This window comes from Panthera uncia, chromosome F1 (genome assembly GCF_023721935.1).
Source record: "Panthera uncia isolate 11264 chromosome F1, Puncia_PCG_1.0, whole genome shotgun sequence".
Lineage (NCBI taxonomy): Eukaryota > Metazoa > Chordata > Mammalia > Carnivora > Felidae > Panthera > Panthera uncia.
In genome coordinates, this window is record NC_064813.1 from 5,437,428 (window position 1) to 5,456,905 (window position 19,478).

General features: G+C 46.8%; 1 protein-coding gene across 1 annotated transcript in view; it reads right to left on the reverse strand.

The window, feature by feature from the left end:
- The window catches only part of CF1H1orf100 (chromosome F1 C1orf100 homolog), a 29,594-nt gene extending 15,462 nt beyond the window's left edge, over window positions 1–14,132 (reverse strand). Inside the window, exons 1-2 of the mRNA XM_049633820.1 lie at window positions 14,038–14,132; window positions 5,742–5,810 (exon numbers count right to left, since the gene is read on the reverse strand). Coding sequence (XP_049489777.1) covers window positions 5,742–5,797 — 56 coding nt within the window. The 5' untranslated portion in view covers window positions 5,798–5,810; window positions 14,038–14,132. The remainder of the gene's footprint in view (window positions 1–5,741; window positions 5,811–14,037) is intronic.
- Between the last annotated feature and the right edge of the window lie 5,346 nt (window positions 14,133–19,478).

The following is a 19,478-nucleotide window of genomic DNA, read 5'->3' on the forward strand; positions in this document are numbered from 1 at the left end:
CCCTACTTTTGGTAGGTTTACAAACTTGCCCAAGTATTTTAGATTTTTTTAAAAACTGTGACAATTAAGTGTATGGGGCAAGAAATGAATAGGCACTATGATGGCCAAAGCACAGGGCACTTGTGGGCTGGAGGAGGGAACTTAGCTTTGCCAGGGAGGGCTGGGTTGTAAAGACATTTTGAAGCACAAATCAGTGGGGGGGAGGAAGTGCTTTTGGGGTGTGAAGTTGAGCAGGGGTGGGTGGGCATGTACAGCTGAACCAAGGCGAGGTGAGGCAAGGGTGCCGGGATATCCAGACCCTATTGTTTGAAAGACATCTTATTTTGGGGTGCCTGAGTGGCTCAGTTCAAGTACCCGACTCTTGATTTTGGCTCAAGTCACGATCTCATGGTTTGTGGATTCAGCCCCATATCGGGCTCTGCGCTGACAGTGTGGAGACTGCTTGGGATTCTCTCTCTCTCTTTGCCCCTCCCCCCCCCTCCCCTGCTTTCTCTCTCTCTCTCAAAAAATAAACTAAAAAAAAAAAGTTTTGAAAGACGTCTTACTTTATAACCAATTACTTTTCCTTTTAGATTATGGTCATTGCATTTATGTTTCCATTTCAGAATTACGTGTAGTTGGATTATGTTAGGCATAAAGGGGGCGTTGTGTCTGAAAGGTTGGGAACCACTCACTAGGGGGCAAGGAATCTTGGTAGCATTTTTAAAAAGAAGATTAATGACATAGTGCAATTTTTATTTTAGAAAGATCTTTGCCAGTGGCTGTGTGGACAATGAACGTGAGGAGTCTGACTGAAGTACAGAGACTGGCCAGGAGGCAGGTGTCGTCATTTATGTGGGACACGGAAAAACCCGAGCTATGTGTTGGGGAAGGTGGCTGGAGAGGACAGGGGACACCGGGGGAGAAAGGGTTGAGGCTGGGAGGGAGGCGTCCAATACAAGGACAGGCTTGCCTTACAGCTTCAGGCATAAGGAAGAAGGCTGCCACTCCTCTGGAGAGGGAGGGGACACAGGCAGGTGACCATCGTGGGGAGAGTTTGTGATATGTAGGTGTTTGGGGACCTCCACATGTTCTGAGCTCTCAGATGATGCTATTTCAGAGTTCCAAGGGAAGACTTGGTAGAAAACAGTACATAGTTTTGCACAAAATAGCTCACCAAACACGTGTTGGGTGATGAATGGAAATCTGAACCGTGTCCGCAGTCCAACCAGCACTTACTGAATTCACACAAAGTGCCTGCACACTGAGGGTTCTTAGATACAGATCTAGGAGCTGACTTGTCCTCATAATGCTCTTTTTTGTTGTTGTTGTTTTAAAGTTTATGTATTTTGAGAGGTCCGGGGAGGGGCAAAGAAAAAGGGAGAGAGAGAGAATCCCAAGCAGACTCCGCGCTGTCAGCCCAGAGCCCGACATGGGGCTCGAACTCACAAACTGTGAGATCACGACCTGAGCTGAAATCAAGAGTCGGACGTGTAACCGACTGAGCGTGTAACCGACTGAGCCACCCAGGCGTCCCTTTGCTCTTTATGTGCTGAAATGGTGATCTGAATAAAGGGTCAGTGGGGTTGCGGTTGAGGGACAGATGTCCAGGATTTGGGCAAGCAAACAGGATGGGGAAGACATTCGAGGTGAGGGGAATTTCAGAAGCCAAGATGAGGCCAGAGTTGGGATCAAAGTGGAGTGTGCAGGGGGCCAGTGGGGACCTCGCTGTCTAACCAGTGCGAAAGGCAAGTGCTGTGAACAGGGCGGGTCTGTCTGTCTATGCAAACAGGGCCTCTGGGAGCTCTGACTTTTCAGAAAAACCACAGGCTGTCTGGGCCTGCCCAGTGGCTCGGATAAAGTGACTGAGCCCCGAAGAGTAAATACGAGCAGGGATTAAGTCATAAGAAAGGAGAGGAACTGGCACAATCATAGGGAACAAATGACATTTCTGAGAGCCTGGGACTTTCTTGGGCACCCGTCCCGTGGCTGAAGCACTCCCTTGGAAAGATCCCCCTAGCGCCCTGTTACAGTCTGTGAGCAATCCAGCTGGGGTTCCGAAGCCACACTGGTCTCTCACAGCTGCTGTGCCGTTTTCAGTAGGCCGAGTTTTGACCGTGGATTCTCACAAGCATGCTTGTAACAAACGCCTGCTGAATACAGGCGAGTGACCTAAGCACTGCTCCGTAGAAGCCGTCTGTAAAAGCTGTTTTGAGGATGGAGAAGCCCTTCTCTGCCAGCACCAGGTCACAGGCCCAGCTCCCAGTCCCTGGGGGGGTCTCTCTTGGTAGGTTTTGGCCCAGGAGCGGGGAGGGGGAGGGAAGCATGTAAGCAGGTGCTGAAGGGAAGGGGGGCTGAGTGGAGAAGTGGAAAGGATTGGGGAAAGAAGGGCAAACCCTTCGGGTGGACTTTCCCAGCTCCCCACGTGGCCTGACTTCACCTTCCAGAAGAGGAAGATCCCAGTCGAGAGGTTAATGAGGGGCAAAGCGTACGTAACCTGGCCTGTCAGTCAGGAGCTGGCCTCTCCTGGCGGGGCTGGGTGCGTGAGTGGGGGAAGCAGCGGTCTCTCCAGACCTGGCCGAGGACCCCTGCCTGGGCTCTGCTCAGACCCGTTGATTGACTTGGCTTCTAAGATTCCTGAATGAGTTGTGGGAAGGTTGGCTTCTAAGACCCCTTCTCCTCCTCCTCCAGACTCCTGCTTCGACCGATTCCCCCACACATTGTCTGCCAGCCCCTCAAAGCTTGGCTCTTTGAGGTGATGTGGTCTGTGCAGACGAGAGCGTGCGTAGCCGGAGCAGAAACCTGGGCTTAGCCGCAGACGGAATCCAATATGCACAGGGGAGGTCAGGCGTGTTCGTCCCTCAAGAGCCTGGCCCCGCAACCTGAGGTGGCCCTGCAGTCCTCTGTTATGTCTGTGCTGGGCCTCAGGCTTTATGAGGCTCCTTTACATGGGTGATCTCATCTAATCCCTAGTCACCTTGCCAGGTAAACATTATGAGCAACAGGGGACCGAGGTTCAGAGAGGTCAATTGGGCCCTCCAAAGATCACCCGGCTGGTAAATGCCAGAGCCAAGGATCAAACCCGTTCTCTGAGCTTCACGTTGCACCCAGAGTCATCTCTTGGTGTGCAGGATGGCTGGCTTTCAGAAGAATCCGGTGCTATTTTTATATGAACTCTGTGATTCTCTCACGGGCAGGCAGGAAGTAGATGCCGTGCACCGAAGGGACAGGGGAAGAAACAGACACGGCCGTGTTAGCTGGAAGCTGTCCTTGGTTCAAGGAAACAAGCCCTCTTTGCAAGCTCTGAGGTGTCCGCCGTGTGCAGGGGACAGGGAGACAGTGACATTCAACATTCTCTTCTACCCAAGAGTTCACGATCTGGTAGGAAAACCACACTCGGGCACTAACTGATCATACACGATGAGTAAGTGCTGTGTCAGGGATGAGCAGGCTCTAGGGAATGAGTCAGTAAGGACACGAGCTGGTTGGCGCAGAGGATGGGAGACCGCCGTGGCCGCTCTGCTATCTTCCAGACTCACTATCCCCTCCAGGAAGAGGGGGGTGTTAGGTATCAGTAAAGTAGGGGGGGGAACTGATCAGCTATGGCTCCGTGTGGCTCCGTGAGTCAACGGGACATTGTGGACATACTTGGTGATCTGGGGTAGGTGTTACCATGACTCCGGGCAGGATGAGCTGACCCCTCCAGCTGCCTCTTGATCTCCCAGAGACCACTTCAACCAGTGTTTTAAAAATCCACTCTTGGGGCACCCGAGTAGCTCTGTCGGTTAAGCGTCCGACTTCAGCTCAGGTCATGATCTCACAGTTTGTGAGTTCGAGCCCCATGTTGGGCTCTGTGCTGACAGCTCGGGGCTTGAAGCCTACTTCACATTCTGTGTTTCCCTCTCTCTCTCTGCCCCTCCCCCACTTATGCTCTCTCTCTCTCTTTCTCTCTCAAAAATAAATAAACAAACATCAAAAAAAATCCACTTACATCTGACACAAATTCCACCTCTTTTTTCTTCCACACCACACTGCACTTATCCACCTAAAACCATCTTTTCAGGAGCATCTGATGCTCTGCAAACCAACTCACCCCTCAGCCCAGCCTGAGAGGCAGGCCTGTAGCTTGGGAATGGCCACAGGTGGCATTTACACCCGGTATAATTCTCGTGAGAGCTGTGTGGTCACTATGACTGGTGAACCACTGAATATTTATCAGGTGCCCCTGCCTGTGTGTGATTCCATTTTCCCATGAAGGAAAGACAGTGGGGCTGGCCGAAGAGGAAGCTGAGGGGCAGGGCCCGTTTGTGGAGAGCCATGTGGACCCTAGCAGAGTTTAGATTTTATGCAAAATGCGGTGATTGCAAGGCTTAATGAAATGAAGGGCTTTGAACCAAGTTACATTTTCGGAAGCGCTTTCTGGAGAATGGACGGTGGCCATGGCAGGTGAGTGGGGACAGGCCGCATTCCCATTGGAGATACGTCCTGGAGGTACAACTGAGGAACCTACTGATGGATTGGACCCCCTCCCGTTGCAGATTCAGGAAAGGCGTAGACAAGGGCCAGCCTCACAGTGAGTACGGCGGGGAGGCTGGGGCCCCAGCCTAGTTTGGGTGGTGTGCATAATCGCGGAGGCTTTGAGGGATGAGTGCAGACAACTGAATCCAGCCCCACCTTAGAATTTCATGGACCCTGTGCCTGCTGCACTGTTTCGCCCAAACCCTCAGGCTCCCTGTGAGCTGGTTTAGGCCAGGCCCGATGACCCTGCCTCAGTCCACTGAGTTCCTTAGCAGCAGCTAAGGGAGCTTTGTTTCCATTTTGCCCAGGAGATGACCCACAGTTAAATAACTCAACAGCGGGCAAGACAGATCTCAAACACATTCCGAAAGACCAAAGGGTTGTGGGGAGGCAGAAATCAAGAAATACTGGAACCCATCCCTATTTCCTCCAGTTCCTCATTGTGTGGGCTTCTGGGAGAGAAGGGTAGACCCTGTCCTTTCTCTGAAAGAGGACTGTAGGAACAAAGGATCCTTTCCCCATCCCTCCTTCAGTAATTTCTGGAAGCAAAAGGACTTATCTTTGTTGACTAAGCATTGTCAAAAATAGCTAGATACTAAAATAAACACAGGCCTCACTCAAAACCATGAAGCCAAAGAGGCTGACCTCAAAGTCGCTTACTGTGTGAGTGTCTTACCCATTGTCATAGCTTCTGAGCCTCTCCAGACCCCACGGCCAGTGGTAAAGGGAGGCTGGGTTAGAGTCTATAGATTATTACCCAATATCTCTCAGCAAGATGACTTTAGCCCAAGAACACATGCCTAGGGCTTGTTAGTCTTGGCCCGTCTAAGGCTGGAACTTGGAGGAAGAGTGAAAATCCTACTTTGTTTCAACCTCCCATATGGCAGAAGCAGGAAGTGGTTTGTTTGATCCTGAGCAGACTAAAGGGGCCCCCGCTAAAATTTAGGCTGAGGTTCCTCATCCTTCTTGTTGAAGCCCTTCCCAAGCAAAAACCAATATCCTTCCAATCTTCTGGGTGTTTGGAGTTGCCTGTTTGCTTGGATTTTGCCATCAGTGTGGCATTTTTGTTTGTTTGTTTTTTACAACTTTCCCCAAACTCAAAGAAATGTCATTGGAACCTCTGGCAGCTATTACCTCTCAATCACAGAGCACCCGGTGAGCAAATCTACCCTCCACCCCCCACCCCAGGTGTCTGTCTGCCTCACCACAGCTCTGGATGGCGTCTGCGTCTGGAAGAACATTACCTAGATAGGATCACTGGGCGGCGGTCAATAAATTCTCGAAGCCGGATGGCAGCCATGGTGGATGGGAGTCTAAAAAACATTACAGAGTGAAGGTTTATATTGCAAATGTATACACACTATGTACTATATCGCATATACACTAGACACACAGTCCATTTCCATTTGAGAGCTGTCTAGTGCCACCAAGTCTGTCTGGAAAGAAATAACAGTAAGAAAATTGAAGAGTAAGGAGACTATCCATGGCTTCTTGTAGACCACTTAGGGAAGGAAAGAAACTAGTAAAGGGGGGGAAAAAAGTGGAAAGCATAAGCCGATATGGGCGTGCCTGGGTGGCTCAGTTGGTTGAGTGTCCAACTCTTGATTTCAGCTCATGTCTTGATCTCACGATTGTGGGATTGAACCCTGTGATGGGCTCTATGCTGAGGAGCCTACTTAAGATTCTCTCTCTCTCCCTCTGCCCCTCTCCCTGGCTCATGCCTGCTCTCTCTCTCTCTCTAAAAGAAAAAAGGGGGGGGGAGGGGCCAAGATGGCAGAGCAGCATGACATTCTCTGCCTCTCCCATCCCTGAAATGCAACTAGATCAGCAACGAACCATTTTGCACACCTAGAAAATTGATCTGAGGATTAACACAACAATCTGCGAAACTTGAGCCACAGAGGTCAGCAGGAATTCACCCTAAAAGAAAAAAAAAGAAAAAGAAACTACTGTGCCAGTTGGGTCTTTAGTGTCTGTTCCTACCCTTCTTAGGTGCCTTCCAACCACACTAGCTCATGGGCTTTGCATTACATGTCCAGACTCCCTGGCACCTAGAACTCTGGATAGGATTTCGACTCCTCCAAATCCAACAGACTGGACTGAGATCTGGAAGGCAGAAACGAGGCAGAGGCCATTTCCTGCTGCTCATGAAGCTGCCGTGTGGTGAGTGTCTGCAGCACAAGGCAGGGGCTGGTCTCCAGCACTGGGTGTCATGAAGCAAGTGCATCGAAGACAGTGACTGAGGCCACATTCTGGGGTTCAAACACCATCTTTAGGAGTATGGAGCGAGCACCGCAGTGGCCGTGCTGGTGGCTTTGGGAGTAGGTTCTGGAAGCAGCTTCCTGAGTAGGGCACAGGAAGCTGCTCCCATGTTGGGTCAGTTTTGTGGAGGCGTTCTAGAAGCTTCCTGGAGGCCTTCCCCAGAGTCTGCTTCTCATTGTCCTTCTGATGATTTTTTAAGGGCCTCACCATCGACATCGAACTCTTTTTCCTAGACGTAAACATACAATCTAGACTGTTTCTAGTCTACAATTCACATTGCAGCTGATTATCTCCTGTAGAGGAAGACTTTCAGCGGAAAACCACTACACATGAGTATTCTCTTGAGAAACAGTCCACGATGGGAAGAGAAACAGAGTGCCTGGGAGACAGAGGTGGGAGAAATCCTTACTTTTTTAGTTTACCGTTCGGGTACCTCATCAATTCTGTACCGTGTGTTTGTATTATGCATATGCACAGACCACTGGGCCTGTGTCTGCATAAACGGGGTAAAGAATAGCATAGCAGTGGAATGTCCGACCGACACCCACGTGGCTCGAAGAAATGGGGAAAGTCGTCTCCCTGCAGGGGACCGGATGTGTGTGTCCCCTACCCCTGAGCTCCTTAAATTCACGTGTGAAACCCTGATCCCAAAGCGGTGGTGTTTGGAGGCGGGGCCTTTGAGAAGTAAAGAGCGCAGGGACCCCACGAATGGAACTGGTGCAGACCGCAGAGGGCTCACTTGCTCTCTTCTGTCTCGTGAGGACACAACCGGAAGTCGGCAGCCTGCAACCCGGAAGAGGGGTCTCAGCAGAACCCCCACCAGGCTGGCGCTCAGATCTCCGTCTTCCAGCCTCTAAAAGTGTGAGGAATACATTTCTGGTGCTTGTAGACCACCCAGGCCACGGGAATTTGTTACAGCGGCCGGAACAGACTAAAGCAGCTGCTCTGTGTTTTGATGATTACAATACCTATCTGGAGGGTTAAGGGAGGCAATAATGCACGCGTGTGTGTGTGTGCGTGTGTGTGTGTGTGTGTGTGTGTGTGTGTGTGTGTGTGTGTGTGTTCTGCACACAAAACAGCACCTTTGCGACCAGAGAAATATGAGTTTCTATGTATGGGCGTGTACTATGTGTCAGGTGACATGAAACCCGCTATTTTATGGACCAAAAAAAAAAAAAAAAAAAAGAAGTACTGGGAAATAAGTTGTACAAGGACACTGAGCAACCAGGATGGGAATCCATTTGGTTCCAGAAACATTTGACTACTATGCTACATCGCAAAAACCACAGACCGCCCAGACCATCAGCCAAAACAAAAGCGGGACAGCCCCAAAGAAGCAGTAACCTTCTTTGGTTAGGAGATAGGTCGGAAAACAAGTGTGTGGTGCCTCCTTCTTCCCTTTTCTAGTCAAAACTAGTCCACGGATCATTCACAGGCCAGCTAGCTGCGTTATTTCGCCTCTGAATGTATTTTTCAAGCAGCTTGAACATTTTCAGGCAAGATTATATTAGAATAGTTTGGCTATCCAGTGGAGTCTGCTCATTATGTAATCTGTGTTTTTCTTTTAGTGCTAGTGTGATTATTAAAAAAAAAAAAAGAAAAAGAAAAAAACACCCAAGAAGTAGAAAGAACAAAAGAGAAAATCCGAGTAAACACCACTGAGCTCCTGCATGAACTCGGAAAGCTTTGTGGCTGCTGGGATTTTCCTTCACCAGACGTGACATGCCGGAGAGAAGAATGGAAGATATTCAGGACATTTGCGCTTCACTAAGACAACACCGCGTCTGCCTTTTGAGGATAGAGTGATTGCTCAGTGCCTAGGAATTCTGAATCAACACCGGAGGGAATAAACCAGTCCTGGGCTGCCATGCTTTGGCCGGGCCACAAAAACATTTTCGGAGGAACACACGAACAGCCCACACGGAATCTGAGCTCTCAGAATCATCGGAAGACATTGTCTGGCAATGGTTGCAACCTGTCCTTCTGCATCCCTAGAGAACGGTTGCTACCCCATATACAGGCTACCAAGTCACATCTTGTGTGATTACTTGTCATCTCTGGAACAAATAAGAGAATGTAGTTTGCAGTAAGACGTGTCAGTTCGTTTTATTTTAGTCGATCGTGAAAAATAGATTCACATGCCAAATCTGAAGGAGATGATTACGCACGCATGTTAAGCTTGCCATCACTTCCATACTCTCAGCCAACACTGTGCAACCACTGTTCTCGGCACCCTGGACAATGGAACTTTCATCTCCTTTAAAATACAGACTCTTTGGGGCGCCTGGGTGGCTCGGTCGGTTAACTGTCCGACTTCGGCTCAGGTCATGATCTCACGGTCTGTGAGTTCGAGCCCTGCATCGGGCTCTGTGCTGACAGCTCAGAGCCTGGAGCCTGTTTCAGATTCTGTGTCTCCCTCTCTCTCTGCCCCTCCCCTGTTCATGCTCTGTCTCTCTCTGTCTCAAAAATAAATAAACGTTAAAAAAAATTTTTTTTAAATAAAAAAAATAAAATAAAATACAGACTCTTTGTTGGTCGCTTGAATAGAAGATTCTTCCTCAGAGGTGCCCCAAATAAAATCCTTCCGGGGCAAAGGTGAGTTCTAGCTGGATCCCCGTACGTACGTTCCATTCCATTTTGAATTAGCCTTAGGGAACCTTAAACATTTTTCTTGTTTTAAACTGCGGGCATAATTATGCTCAAAGTGAATAATGCTGTAAAATAATATGAAAATTATCCACAAACTATTTTCATTTTTTATGTTTTATATACATCATATATGTACATACTTAAATACTCGAAACCACGGCAGATCTCCTGTTTTATGTTCTCTGTTTTTCACTTAATGAGGTATCATGACATTTTTCCACATTGCTACAGAGTATTCTTAATTCTAATGTTTAAGATTCCTTTATGTTGTTTGGTGAGGTCCAACCATCACTTTATTTAAAATAGTACCCCATTCCTCTCCCACGCCTGGACTCCTCCATGTTCTATGTTTTATTTTTCTCCAAAATGCTCATCACCACCTGCTGTACTACATGTTTACATATGTATCTTATTGAGGTCTGTCTCCCCATTGGAAAGTAGTCTCCATGAAGACAGGGAAGTTTGTCTGTTATCCTCACTGCTGTATCCCTAGGGCCAAAGATAAAAATTGGCACATGGTGGACATTTCATAAATATTTATTGAGTAACCGAATATGCCAGAATTTATGAAACCCAGTCCCATAGTACTGGACATTTTGATCTTGCTGAATATAAATATATTTTGATTCTAGGAAATTTATTCCTTAAGGTACATTGTTAAGAATGAGAAAGATTTGGGCAACTTCATGGCTCTTATTTAGGAGAATTGTAACCACTTCCAATTAATTAATACCGGCACATAAACCACTGCGGTTAGACTCCCAGGGCACAGAAATGAAAGCTTAATAATAGAATTTTTTATTATTCTGATGTTCAGAAGGTGAACTAAGGTACACGAATAAAAGACGTAACATTGCAACAAACTGCCTCAACGTTAATGTTCAACATACTGAGTTAGGGACAAAGGTATAAGATTTATCTTGTCAACGTTTTCAGCAACTTTTTGGTATTACAGAATATATTATGGATCAAATCAGAATTCTGTTAAATAATATAACAGTCAAAAATCTGATAAAACCTATCCATTTATGGTAAAATTTCTTAGCCAACCATGAGGGAAGTTTTTCAACCAGATAAAGAACATCTATAGAAATTTACAGCTAACATCATACTTAATGGAGAAAGACTGATTTCTTCCTAAAATCAGAAATAAAGCAAGGGTGTCACTCTTATCACTCCTATTCAACACAATGCAGGCAGTCCTACACAGTACAATAAGGCCAGGGCAAGACATATAAGGCATATAGATGGAAAGGAAGAAAACTGTCCCTATTTACAAATGATATAATAGTTTATGTAGAAAATCCCAAGGAGCCTATGAATAAATAAATAAGCTTATTTATTTATTTTGAGAGAGAGAGAGAGTGCACATGAGCTGGAAGAGGGGCAGAGAGAGAGAGAGAGAGAGAGAGAGAGGGAGACAGAATCCCAAGCAGGCTCCATGCTCCACACTGAGCCTGACACGGGGGCTCGATCTCCCCACTGTGAGATCATGACCTGGACTGAAATCAAGAGTTGGATGATAAGTCCAGACAACTGAGCCGCCCAGGTGCCCCAAAACAAATAACGTTTTTAACAAGATCGTAGGATACGAGGTCAACACACATAATTATATTTCTATACTTTAAATAAAAAATTGGAGCCAAAAATTTAAAACACAACTATTTATAATAGCTCAAAAGAAAAAAGGAGACACATTATGCACAAATCTAACAAGACATGCACAGACTCTGTATGCTGAAGGCTACAGAATTGATGGAAGAAATCAAAGACCTGAGAGATATACTATGTTCATGGTTTGGGAGACTCAACATAGTAAAGATGACAATCTGCCCAAATTGGATCTGGTCAAACTACCCAGTAGGAGTTTTTGGAGAATATAGATGAGTTTATTCTAAAGCTTATTTGGAAATGCAAGGGAACTAAAATAGCCAAAACAATTTTGAAAAAGAGTAGCCACCTTCTGTGGGAAACGATGGGAAAGGCCTCATCCTGGGCTGACGCTCATTATCCACCAGACCGTTGTCACATATGCTGTTTCACTCAATCCTCTCAGGAGTCCTGAGAGTTTTCCTTCATTATCCTGAATTTCTAGTAGATGTTATATTTCACATTGAAGGTTACATGGCCAATAAAAAAGAAAAGGAAAAAAAAAAAAAGCCAAATCTGTTTGACTCTGAAGCCCTTCTCCTCCTGCTACAGTGCCACTGACTCATTGATCCACTCAACAGATATTTCTTGATCAACCACCTTTGCTTGGCACTGTGGAAAAAGCATTTAGCAAGAGACATGTGGTTCTGCTTTCTCGTTACTTACCTGCTGGAAGGAGATCAAGTCTGATACTAATCACAACGTCACACAAGTTGATACAAAATTGAAGCTTCGTAGCTTCTAAAACAGAATCCTTGACAAGTTTCCTCGACAAGTTACCTTTCAGGTTCTTGAGTGGCTGTGTCCCCACACCCCACCCACACTCTTTTTCAGAATTTTATTATGTTTTCAATGTTTGTTTTTGAGAGAGACAGACAGCATGAGTGGGGGAGGGGCAGAGAGAGAGGGAGACACAGAATCTGAAGCAGGCATCAGGCTCTGAGCCTGATGTGGGGTTCAAACCCACCAACCGTGAGATCATGACCAGAGCCGAAGTCGGAGGCTAAACCGATTGAGCCACCCAGGTGCCCCCGCCCCCCGCCTCCGAATTTTTCAGAATTTTAAAGGAAAAGGCTCCAAGAACAGATGTCACCTTTGCTTCAGAAAACCTGAACATTTTCCCTGATAGGAAGCATGTGATAAGCTTTCCTCATGTAGATGGGCTTTCTGTGGTTTAAAATTTTAAAGTGACATCAATTTTTTATGGTAGGAAGGACTAAAAATAATATTTGTTAAATCAGAGGTTAGATCCTCCCAGTATGAGATTAAGTGGGACCAGTAGTAACTGCCTGGTAAGTTTAATAAGCTTGTGAACCTCAAATAACTAGCAAGTTTTATCACTTAATTAATCTGTTCAAAGAAGGAGCAGAGGCAGAATAGTAGTCAGGGTCCCAAGATTCTAATGTTATTTATCCATAATTTTGGGAAAATTCGAAAAACAGAGGGTGGCATTTAAACTGGTATATAAGTAGCAACAATTGGTTTTCTAGATGTACTTTAAAACCCCAGAGCCCTGCGCGCCACCCCCCCCCCCACCTTTCCTTGGAGGTGTGGAATCGGTACTCAAGGTGTTGGCGGAGGTTGGGTCCCTGGGGAAAGCCACTCCTTAGTGATCTGACAGTGCAGAGAAGCTGTGGGGTGGGGGCTTGCTCAGAACTGATGTGACCCACCCTGGCTGGATGTATGACAGTGGCCTGGCTGATTGCAGGGTGGCTGTATAGTGGGGGCAATTGCTACCACTTGCCTTTGAGCATGTGTATTGTGAGAAGAATTGAGAAGAGGGCTTTCCACCACTGAATGACCTGGACAGTCCCCTCCTTCTTCTGTTTCCTCAAGAAGCCAGTCTTCCCAGTTCACGAAGATTGGTTATCTACCCCCACTTCCCAATCCTACTCTGAATTCTACTGCCTCAATGCTTTTTCTTCCCTTCTTCTGAATCTAAGTTCCACCCACCCTTCCTGGCCTTATTCAAGGTCTGTGTCATATTCTCCAAGGCCTCTCTCTTCTGGGTTCCAAATGTTCCGTTGCCCACCTCTGGACTCCCAGAGCCCTTAATTAATCCTATAACGCATTTTGGTTTTAAGGCCTGTCTTCATTGGCTTATTGGTTTCTGAATTCATCTATTCATTCTATCGTTTAAGAGAACATTGAATGAGTAAAAAGTTTGTGCCAGGCCTTGGATAAGGCTCTAGAGATTCTTCAAAGCACAAGACATGAGTTTCATACAAGGTCTGGCCTGGCTACCTGAAATGCAAGTTCCTAGATGTTGGGACCATATTGTTTTGGCAGCCACTGTCTTCACTGTCCTTGTCCTTCTCCTGCCTCATTGACTGGCAAAGTACTCCCCATCCAAGGAAGTGCTCTGTGCATACTTTGGAATGAGTGAATGAAAGAACCAATCAATCAGTCAGTCAACTCAGTAAACTGCTAATCTAGTAAACAATTTTTAATCTTTGTTCTTTTTGTTTTTTGTTTTTTTAAAAAAAATTTTAATGTGTATTTATTTTTGAGAGAGAGAGAGCATGAGCAGGGAGGGGCAGAGAGAGAGGGAGACAGAATCTGAAACAGGCTCCAGGCTCTGAGCTGTCGGCACAGAGCCCGACGTGGGTCTCGAACCCACGAACCATGAGATCATGCCCTGAGCCGAAGTCAGAGGCTTAACCAACAGAATCACCCAGGTACCCTTTTAATCTTTGTACTTTTTGTATTGCAGAGAGCCAGATGCCTTTACATGGGTGTACCTCGTTTCTAAGAGAAAAAAAATGTTGAGCGAAATCTACTCAAATAATTTAAAGCTGAGGGGTATGAATATTCACTTTCCAAAAGAATTCTTGGCTTTACAGAATGGTTTGCCACAAAGTTTGCTTAACTGTGAGTGCTCGTCTCCAGAACATTCAAAATGCAATCAGCAATTTAGTACTACAAGCACTAAGTAAGAGGAGAGAGATGTTCCAGCAGTAATGACCGAACCGGTGTTACCTGCTTGGGCTCCAGTGGGTAGAGTCCTCTTTGTTCTTAAAAATCAGTCTTCTGAGGACAGTGGTTATTTCAGCCACCTCCGGGTGCTGGATATACTGCAAAAACACACTGCAGAGATATAGGGCTTGATCCTTCTACATCACTCAAAAGGCTATTGTGATGCACTGTGGGACAGAAAGTTTTGCTAGATGATGCCTGTCAGGTCATGGCCTTATAAAAAGTAGGGATCCCTTGGTCTCTATGAGAGCCAAGCTGCACAAGAAAGAAAGGGTGAAAATCAGGGTGGAAAAGAACACCATGTGGGCAAATAACCCAGACTATTTAATCATCAGAACTTTCTTTTCTGTAAAGAGTATTCCAGGGACAACATAAGGTTAAAGAGCTGGGTGGTGCGGTATTGGCATGTGCTACCCTTTGCAAGCTAGAATTGAGGAAGTAGGGCACATGAGGGACAAATGAGCCCAGCTCTGCTTGGTCCAGCACTCAATTAGGCTCCATCCTGCTTCTACTGAGGCCATCAGAGGAGGCTTTTAATTGTTTACAGGTACAGTTCAAACCAAACATGGAGCATCGCAGCAGCACTACTATGTAGAATAGAGTCGTAACCTCAGAAGAACAGAATCGCAAATGTGCCTATTCAAACCAACCTTTACCAAAACCCAAAACCAAGATAAACCACGAGTATTATCTGCAGGACGCTGGCCTGGGCCCAGGACCACTCCTCAGTTAAATAGTGTTTGCAACGAGGAAGTAAGGTATTTCCACGCAATTTTATTTATGTTTATTCTTATTAAATAATATTTTTTAATGTTTATTTTTGAGAGAGAGAAACAGAGCGTGAGCAGGGGAGGGGCGGAGAGAGGGGGAAGACACAGAATCCGAAGGAGGCTCCAGGCTCCGAGCTGCCAGCACAGAGCCTGACATGGGGCTTGAACTCACGAACCGTGAGATCATGACCCGAGCTGAAGTCAGGGGCTTAACCAACTGAGCCACCCAGGTGCCCCAATTTCCATACAATTTTAGGTGGTACTTAGGAGAGACAAAGGGGTAGACTGGGGCTCCCAGTGGGAGCCTCACCCACATGGAACAGAGACAATAGTAGTTTAATGCCAAAGTCTTGGTGACACAGCGCTTTGTTAAAAGGAGAGAGGTGGGGAAAGTTTAAAGAACAGAAGCAACCTACTGGGAATACACTAATAAAAGTGATAAATTGTTCTCATTTGCTGGGTAGGCACCTTCTATTGCCAGGCACTGTGTTAGCTGTTTGACACATGCCATCCCAAATCCCAGCCGTGGCCTCTGAAGGTAAATATCTCCATTTGAAATGAAGGCTAACAGAGGCGAGGGAACTCGCTGGAAGTCACAACCAGGCTCTAATAAGTCTACGGTTTGAACCTAGCTCTATCGGACATTGAAGCCCAGGTTGAATTACGTTTTAATTAAAATACATAAATTAAAAAATTTTTTAAGTTTATTTATTTTGAGAGAGAGTGGGGGAGGGGACAGAGAGAGAGGGAGAGAAAGACTCTCAAGCAGGCTCCACGCTGGTAGCGCAGAGCCTGATGCAGGGTTCGATCCCATGAACCGTGAGATTATGACCTGAGCAGAAACCAAGAGTCAGTCACTTAACCGACTGAGCCACCCGGGTGCCTCTAAGAATAACAATCCATAGTCTTCGTGAAGGAAAAAACAAACAAAAATGCCCTCATGTTATTCATGGAAATAAACCTGACAATACAAAAAAATGTACAGAGAAGAAAGTTAAAAATGAACATAAATCTCATGAGTCAGAAATTATCGTTGTCCTGGATAAGTTAACATCAGTTTAGATGTCCTTCTGAACATATGAACAGATTGACACTAAGAGTTACATGGCTGAGGGACACCTGGTCTTCCTCTCTCTCTGCCCCTCACCTGCTCATGCTCTGTCTCTCTCTGTCTCTCAAAAATAAATAAACATTAAAAATTAAAAAAAAAAAAGAGTTACATGGCTGACTTCCAAGGAAAATGGGGGAGTAGAAAGACTCTAAGCTGACCTCGTCCTGTGGATACAACTAGATAACACCCCCCATCACTGTAAATAAGCTAGAAAATGACCTGAAGACTGGGAGAACAAACTCTACAACTAACTGTAAAGAAGAGGCCAGGGGCGCCTGGGTGGCTCAGTTGGTTATGCGTCCAATTTTAGCTCAGGTCATGATCTCACGGTCCATGGGTTCAAGCCCCACATTGGGCTCTGTGCTGACAGCTCGGAGCCTGGAGCCTGCTTCAGATTCTGTGTCTCCCTTCGTCTCTGCCCCTCCCCTACTCATGCTCTGTCTTTTTCCATCTCTCAAAAATGAATAAACGTTAAAAAAATTAAAAAAAAAAGAGGCCACGTTCAAGAGGGTAGGAAGGGTGGAGTCCCAGGGCAGAGCTAAATGGACTGTGGTCCTCAGTGCTAGGGAGAGGGTCACAGTCTCAGAAGGGGAAGAGAAACAGACTACCACACCCTTGAGCCCACATGTGAAGACAAATCTCTATAGCATTTGACTTTGAAAATTAGAATGACCGAATTTCGAAAGTTCTTACAACTAGTGGGACATAAAGCTTCGAACTTTAAAAATTAGGGCTCTGGTCTGGGAGAGCCTGGAGGGTGATAGGAAACCATCCCCACCCTTAAAGAGACAGCATGACAAATAGCCCTCTGAGATACAGCTTAGAGACAGCAGTTTGAAAAATGCCTGGGGCATACGGGAGGAAGAGTTATGTATTAATTGCGCCTGCAGGAACCAGAGGGGTCCCAGCATTCACCGCCTAACTTGCTTACACTGCACCCCACTGCCTCCAGCCGGGTTTGCGTGTCTGTCCTGGCCCCGCAGCTCCCCCACCCCCCGCGGCAGAAGACTAGCGCCAACCATGCCAACACTGCTTCTCCTCCCCACGCACTTTGCGGGACCTCGGTCCCTGTGGCAGCAGCCTGTCACCTCCCACGGAGGACGTGGACACCTTGCTCAAACTGCATGCCTTGCCTACACGCACTTTGCAGAGGCAGCAGCTGGCCCCACCTCAGCATCAGAGGCATGTTCCCTCTGGCAGAGGACGAGCGCACCCTTGTTAAAGGATCAGTGCCTGCCCCACCCATGACTTTCAAGAGCTGACTTTCCTCGCACACAGAACCAGACACAGAGAGCTAGACAAAACGGGGAGACAGAGAAATATGTCCCAGTGAAAAAAATGGGACAAAATTACAGCCAGAGGCCTAAGCAAAACTGAGATATGTAATATGCCTGAGAGAGAATTTAAAGTAATGATCACAAAGATACTGGGCTTGAGAAAAGAGTAGAGAACATCAGTGAGACCCTTAACCAGGAGATTTAAAACAAAACAAAACAAAACACCAGAAATGAGGAACACAATAGTTTGGCAAGAGTACTGCATAGGAGATATTGTGGCATAGACATACTTTTAAAGACCTGACTGGGCACCTGGGTGGTTCAGTCGGTTAAGGGTCCAACGTCGGCTCAGGTCATGATCTCATGGTTCGTGGGTTCGAGCCCCACATCGGGCTCTGTGCTGACAGCTCAGAGGCTGGAGCCTGCTTCGGATTCTGTGTCTTCCCCCTCTCTCTGCCCCTCCCCTGCTCACACTCTGCCTCTCTGTCTCAAAAATAAATAAACATTAAAAACATTAATAGAGACCTAACCCAGATGTATGTCAATCATACCTCATAATGTGATTAAAAAAAAACAAACCACCACCACCAAGTCGGATAAATTTTTTTTTTTTTTTGCTTTTACACAGTACAAATGATTACTATTAACTTGATGACAAAATTAATTTCTTGGAAGAATGAAGGAAAAATGAGATTCACCTCAGGAGGCAGGCACCAGGCCAGGTCTTGGGTCCTCAGACACAGGGCTTCCTGGTGTCCTGGGACTTGAAACTGATATGAAAATGACACAGCCTGTCTGTCAGGGGCTCAGATCACATAGCACGAATGCAGCCACTGGGGAAATAGGATCGGAGAGCCACTCCAACTGCCTTCTGTTTAAGTGATGATGGCAACGGATTATCAGAAGGGGCTGATGTAAACACACTTTTACTTGCTTTATTTGTTTGATCCTCCTAACAAACCGAGAGATAAGAACGTCTCTGAAGAATCCCAAAGCAATAGAATGTCTCCTAAATCACAAAATCGTTTTAGGCATGTTGGGGGTGGAGTGTTTGTCACCCCCAAATTCATGTCTTGAAGCCCCAAGCCCCAGGGTGATGGTGTTTGGAGATGGGGACTTTAGGAAGAAATTAGGGATAGATTGGTCATCAAGGTGGGGTCCCCATGATGGGTTTAGTGCCCTTAAAGGAGAACAAGAAAGAGAGAGATCCCCGCCCCCCCCACATGTGAGGACGCAGTGAGAGGGTAGCCACCGAAAACTCAAGCAGGGTCCTCTCACAGGAGCTGAATGAGCCGGCACCTTGACCTTGGACTTCCCAGGCTCCAGAGCCATGAGCAATAAATCCCTGTTGTCTAAGCCACCTCGCCTGTGCTGTGTTGTGGCAGCTGGAGTGGACTAAGACAATGTGTCTCAGTCGTCTGCCTTCCAGTGGTTACTTAAATCACTGCCTTCCTGGTCACCCAAGCCATACATTTGCGAATCACCGAAGAATCTTCCGCGGGGGGAGCCTGGGTGGCTCAGTCGGTTTAGTGTCCGACTTCAGCCCCGGTCACGATCTCACGGTTCGTGGATTCGAGCCCCGTGTCAGCCTTTGTGCTGACGGCTTGGAGCCTGGAGCCTGCTTCGGATTCTGTCTCCCTCTCTCTCTGCTCATGCTCTCTCTCTCTCTCTCTCTCTCTCAAAAATAAATAAACGTTAAAAAAAAAAAAAAGAATCTTCCTCAGCCTTCACCTCTAGCATCGCACCAACTAGAGTTGGTGAGTTCTTCCCTTTAGTTCTTTAGTTCTTCCCTTACTAGACTCATGGTGCCATTCTCACCTCACCCTCTACTTTGCTGTGAGGCTAAGCCTACTGGTTGCCTCCCACCATCCTGACCCCCTGGTTCCTTCTTTGCTAACACCACCCTGGTTTCATTCCATTGGCAAGGGGTCCAGCCCCAGGGGACGATGCTTGGTCAGCCTCCGCCAACTGTGGGCTGTCTGTCCTTCCTTGTGGCTCCCGGTGGCCTTGTGACTTGGTTCTGGCCAAAGACAACTAACAAAAAGTCTGCTGGGGCATTGCTGAGGGCTGTTTTCCTCATGATCAATGAAATGCATTTTCTCACCGACCCCTTCTTTTCTTCCTGATTGAGAACGCATTGTCTGGAGCCCAGCAGCCACTTTGCAGTCAGTGGTGGCCATGCCTTTACGTGTGCTATTTTCTTCCTTCCTTCCTTCCTTCCTTCCTCCCTCCCTTTCTACCTTCCTTCCTTCCTTCCTTCCTTTCTTCCTTTCTTTCTTTCTCTTT